Source organism: Gopherus flavomarginatus, chromosome 2, assembly GCF_025201925.1.
Source record: "Gopherus flavomarginatus isolate rGopFla2 chromosome 2, rGopFla2.mat.asm, whole genome shotgun sequence".
NCBI classification, from domain to species: Eukaryota; Metazoa; Chordata; order Testudines; family Testudinidae; genus Gopherus; species Gopherus flavomarginatus.
In genome coordinates, this window is record NC_066618.1 from 37,765,576 (window position 1) to 37,771,203 (window position 5,628).

Below are 5,628 nucleotides of genomic sequence, written 5' to 3' on the forward strand. Positions count from 1 at the left end.
CTAATATCAGTGCAGTTCTCATAGTGATGCCTCTGTGCTGGAGGGCTGGAGTGAGCTTGCACACAGATCCAGGAATGTGGCCTTTTGCATCTGGATGCTCTGCGGCCACTGATTGTCATCCCCAAACAGTATTATGATGCAATCCACCAGTCAATGCTTGTTTCTTGGACCCAGAAGTGGTGCTCCACCATCTGCAACTGCTCTGTGAACATCACCAACAGCCTTGAATTGGTTCTTGCTATGTCCCACAACAATCTCTCCTCCCAGAAATTGTTATATTCCACCCTTATTTGTTTCTTCTTACAGGTCTGCAAATGCTGGAGGTTCTTGCAACGCTTATGACAATAGTGCAGAGCTGTGTAAGCTCCATGCTTCTGTCAGAGACGGTGGACAGCAAGAAGGCTGCATGGGTTCATGTTTTTTTTTATTAAGTGCAAAAATTATGGGATACAAGTGACATTATTGGATGTAGACAGTTACATACTGGGAAATTGACCTTTTGCTCCCAGTCAGCCCATTGTGACTCATTTCTACCCTACCATGCATTGCCAAAAGCTTCCCAATCACAGTGCGCCAGAAGGTGATGGGTTGCATGCTGGGATGCCTACCATAGTGCACCACACTGTGCACTGACACAAGCACTCCTGGTGAGTATGCACAGTGCCGACGTAAGGAGCCAAGTGTGTACATGCACAAATGATATACTAAGGCCATGGCTACACTTACAGTTTTGCAGCGCTGGTAGTTACAGCTGTGTTCGTACAGCTGTGTAGGGCCAGCGCTGCAGTGTGGCCACACTGACAGCTACCAGCGCTGCAGTGTGGCCACATTTGCAGCACTTGCAGCGCTGTTGGGAGTGGTGCATTGTGGGCAGCTATCCCACAGAGCACCTCGTCCCATTTTGGTGCTGTGGCTTGTGGGAAGGGGAAGGAAGTGTGCGGGTCTTTCTGCTTCCTGTTCCAACGCCCCGTGGTGCTTTGCTACACATTCCGAGCAGTTTGGCGGCATTGTGTCTGCAGCGCGATTTCTGAGATTTCTGTTACAAATGGAGCCTGAGCTGCTGAGGACCTTGCTGATGAATGTTGCCAGCACATCACGCATGGCAGTGGAGCTATTCCTTCAGCTGCAAAGTGACAGTGAGGAGTCAGACGATGATATTGAAACGCCTGACGCTCAAGACACTCAATTGCTTGTGGCAGTAACAGACGTGCTCAGCACCGTGGAACGGCGCCTTTGGGCTCGGGAAACCAGCACTGAGTGGTGGGATCACATCGTCCTGCAAGCCTGGGATGACGAGCAGTGGCTGCAGAACTTTCGGATGAGAAAAGCCACTTTCATGGCACTGTGTGTTGAGCTCGCCCCTACCCTGCAGCGCAGGGACACGAGATTGAGAGCTGCCCTGCCAGTGGAGAAGCAGGTGGCTATTGCAATCTGGAAGCTGGCAACTCCAGACAGCTACCGATCGGTGGCGAACCAGTTTGTAGTGGGAAAGTCCACCGTTGGAATGGTGCTGATGCAAGTTTGCACTGCCATTAATAGCACCCTGCTAAGAAGAACTGTGACTCTGGGGAACGTGCAGGATATTGTGGATGGCTTTGCAGAAATGGGTTTCCCTAACTGTGGAGGGGCAATAGATGGGACGCATATTCCTATTCTGTCACCACCCCACCTGGCATCAGAGTATGTTAATCGCAAGGGGTATTTCTCCGTGGTTCTGCAAGTGCTTGTGGATCACCGTGGATGTTTCACTGACATTTACTCAGGATGGCCTGGAAAGGTGCACGATGCACGCATCTTTCGGAACAGTGCCCTGTTCAGGAGGCTGAGGGCCGGGACTTTTTTCCCAGACCGCAAGATCACAGTAGGGGACGTTGAAATGCCCACTGTGATCCTTGGAGACCCCGCTTACCCCTTAATGCCATGGCTCATGAAACCGTATACAGGGAAGCTTGACGGGAGCAAGGACCAGTTCAACTACAGGCTGAGCCAGTGCAGAATGACTGTGGAGTGTGCTTTTGGCCGTTTGAAAGGGCGCTGGAGGTGTCTTTATGGGAAGCTAGATTTGGGGGAAAGCAGCATCTCCGCTATTATATCCGCGTGCTGTACCCTCCATAATATTTGTGAAGGGAAGGGTGAAAGATTCAGCGAGGAATGGACCTCCGAGGTTCGACGTCTAGAGGATGAATTTGCACAGCCAGAGAGCAGGGCTACTAGAGAGGCCCAGGAAAGGGCTTCAAGGATTAGGGATGCCTTAAGGGAGCAATTTGATGCTGAGAGCCAACAGTAATGTTTGGTGCCTTTGCGGTGCTCCTTTCTACCTTGGGGTACAATATTTACCACTTCCTGCAATAATAAAACGTATTGTAAAAGCCATAAAATCCTTTATTCAAAGTACAGTATGTAAAAGGCCAGGGGGGTTAGGGTGGTGGACTGTACATTCAGAGGTTTGAATATGTCCTGTTTGGATTACTGTTCAATGTCTGCTGCACTTCAGGATTACTATGCTGCAGGGTAATGGGGGTGGAGTGCACAGGGTAAGAATTGTAGTTATCAGGGCTGGTAGGTGATCGTACAGGTGTTGGGGGCAGCTGGGGGTAATAAGAAACTGGCTGCTGGAGAAAGGTATTTTGTGCAAATACTGGGGAACAAGAAAGAGAGCTTTGGGAGGGGTGTGGGTTACCACGGTACAGATCTGCCTGCATAGCTACGAGAGACTCGAAAGACTCAGTTTGGCGAGCCAGGAGGCTTATCATCTGCTTTGAGTTTTTTTTGGTAGCCAATTCCTTTCTTCTGCTTTCTGTTTGCCTCCACTCATACATTTTCTCTCTCCATTCCTGCGTCTTCCTACTTTCTCTGTTGTAGTGAATCATAACTGCTTTGATCAATTCTTCTTTTGATTTTCGCGGATTTTTTCTCAAGTTCTGCAATCGACATGAGGCCGGTGATCCAGCTGCATTAGTCAAGGTCACTAAAAAAAACATAGATAGAAACATGTAATACACAGAGGCTACATTGTTTATTATCACACAGTGAAGGAGTTTTTAGACTTTTTGTAGCATCCTTCCCACATACCTAACATAACACAGAGAGGCCAGGGAAGCGAAGGCATGGCGAGCAATGGGGTGAGTGTTTCTGCCCCAAGTGCACCTGGGAGGGGGAATTGACCATGGGTCACTGGGGTTTATCTGCACTGGGTACAGGAGGTAGCTGGTGTCCTGCACAGGGGACAGTAGTGAACAGGAAGGTGGCGAGCTGCTGGCGGGGGGGGGCGGTCCGCGTAACTGCCGGCCTGCTGGTAAGGGGGTGGGAAACGCACAGCTGTGCTGGCTGCCTGCTGGGAAGGGGGAGGGGAAGACCGGAGGGCACCGTGGGGCTGGCTGCCTGCTGGGAAGGGTGGGGAGAGACCGGAGAGCACCGCGGGGCTGGCTGCCTGCTGGGAAGGGTGGGGAAAAACCGGAGCACACCGCGGGGCTGGCTACGTGCTGGGAACGAGGGGGGGGGGCGGAAGACCGGAGCGCACCGCGGGGCTGGCTACGTGCTGGGAACGAGGGGGGGGCGGAGGATCGGAGCGCACCGCGGGGCTGGCTACGTGCTGGAAGGGGGTGGGGAGACCGGAACACACCGCGGGGCTGGGGGGGGAGACCGCGAACCTGGCGCCCTGCACTCAAGTATCCCTAAATTCTCAACAGGGTTTCCTACTGCCAGATATATCACTGCTGCGTGTTACCTGGGAAGAGAGGGAGGGTCTTCTACAGCAATGTGGATTCTGCCCTGGCCCCTATGCAGCTTGCCTGTGTGCAGCCATGGTCCCCCCACCCCTCGCTGCACAGTGGATCGGACGAGTTAGCCTGACCGGGACAAGGACCACGGTGGCTCTCCCGATAAACTTGAGAAAGCAAATTGTGCACGCTCTGGCTGCAACTTTTCAAGAGATTACCGAGGCAGATTACAGAGACGTGATAGAGCAAATCAATGGGCTATTCCACGTTTAGGCATGCATGCAGGCAGCTATAACCCAAACCCTCCTCTCCCAAAACATAAAAATCTGCTTACCCCGAGCACGCTCCTCAGTTTCTTCCTCACCAGCAACTTCCAGCTGCTGCGACTGGCTAGCCTCCTCCTGGCTTGAGAAGAGCTCCTGGCTGCATGCCTCCTGGGACTCCGGGGTGTCTCCCTCCATGCCAGTAGCCTCACTGTCGGCTTCCTCTACACCCTCCCCCACTTCTCCCTGCTCTGAACTCTCCATCGTGGTCCTCGGATTGGCAGTGGGGTCACACCCAAGTATGGCATCCAGCTCCTTGTAAAAATGGCAGGTTGTGGGGGCAGCTCCTAAGCGGCGATTTCCCTCACGGGCTTTGCAGTAAGCACTCCTCAGCTCTTTAATTTTGACCCTGCACTGCAACGCGTCCCGTTCATGGCCCCTTCTCAGCAAGGACTGCGATATCTGCCCATAGGTATCATAATTTCTCCTTCTGGAGCGCAGCTGTGCTTGCACAGCTTCCTCACCCCAAACACTGATGAGGTCCTGCAGCTCGGAATTGTTCCATGCTGGGGCTCGTTTGGGGCGTGGAGGCGTGGTCGCTGATTGATTGAATGATTGATTGCACTCCACACCTGGCTGAGCAAACAGGAAGGGGATTTTTAAAATTCCTGGGGCATTTAAAGGTGGGGTCAGCTGAGCCCAGGGCAGTGGAGTGTGCATGATTACCAGAGAGGCTTCTAAGGTATGCTGGGATACCTCCTTATACCCCGGAGGTCAGTAAAAGCGCTGGTGGGCGTCCACACTTGCTGACCAGCGCTGGATCACCAGCGCTGGAATCGCTACACCCGAGGCTCGACCGGGTGTACAGCCAGCGCTGCAACCAGGAAGTTGCAGCGCTGGCCGTGCTTTGCAAGTGTGGCCACATCCTAAGTTGCAGCTCTGTAACCCCCTCACCAGCGCTGCAACTCTCTAGTGTAGCCATGGCCTAAGTATGGTGGCTTTCTGCTGATGTAATGTCTATCAATCAAAGTTTGTAGTGTAGACATGGCCTGAGTCATGTATACCAACAATTAGTCCTTGATGAGGTTTCAAGATCGTTAGTAACCATAAACACCGGTATATATTTCTTGATATAAGTTACCATTTATAGTGTTACTCACTTCTGTCATTCTTAGCGCATTGTGGAAACCATCTGACAGTATTTGGTTAATTGGCTCTGTATATTGACATTATTATTGTGACAGATTAAACAGAACAAAAGCATCTCAGATTGCTACAAGAAGTGATAACAAGCTATGACAGGGATCCAAATAAGAAAAGATAAATGTCTCTTTCACAAGAAAAAGGTAGACTAATTGGGCACCGTGCTAGGTGACACAGGAATTCATCCCATTGACAAGAAAGTTAAGGAAAGAAATTTAAAAGACTTGAGATCCTTAGACCACTGTAATTAAGGACTGTTTGTTTTTCCATATCACAACCATTATATAAGTTGGTGTATAAAGGGATCGAATGGATATAGGATCCAGAACAAGAGGAAGCTTTCACAAAAACCAAAGACCTGCAGTACTTCTGTGGTAGGCCATTATGGGGCATTGCAAGCCACACATTCTACCATTTTTTTTATAACTCATGTGCTTCTGTTA

General features: G+C 51.0%; 1 protein-coding gene across 1 annotated transcript; it reads right to left on the reverse strand.

Moving 5' to 3' along the window:
* Nucleotides 1-2,407: 2,407 nt before the first annotated feature.
* Nucleotides 2,408-4,970, reverse strand: LOC127043516 (zinc finger and SCAN domain-containing protein 29-like). Its single transcript, XM_050937374.1, has 2 exons — nt 4,054-4,970; nt 2,408-2,968 (listed from the first exon to the last, which is right to left on the reverse strand). Exons 1-2 carry the CDS (start codon nt 4,700-4,702, stop codon nt 2,439-2,441), a joined length of 1,179 nt encoding a protein of 392 aa, XP_050793331.1. The 5' UTR covers nt 4,703-4,970; the 3' UTR covers nt 2,408-2,438.
* Nucleotides 4,971-5,628: the final 658 nt, after the last annotated feature.

What these genes read in the sequence shown, in the direction of transcription:
- LOC127043516 (XM_050937374.1), bottom strand. Translation starts at nt 4,702, where the DNA reads ATGCACACTCCACTGCCCTGGGCTCAGCTGACCCCACCTTTAAATGCC. An exon ending in AACTGAGGAGCGTGCTCGGG is followed by an intron (nt 2,969 to 4,053) that starts GTAAGCAGATTT and finishes TGTTTTTTTTAG; the next exon opens with TGACCTTGACTAATGCAGCT.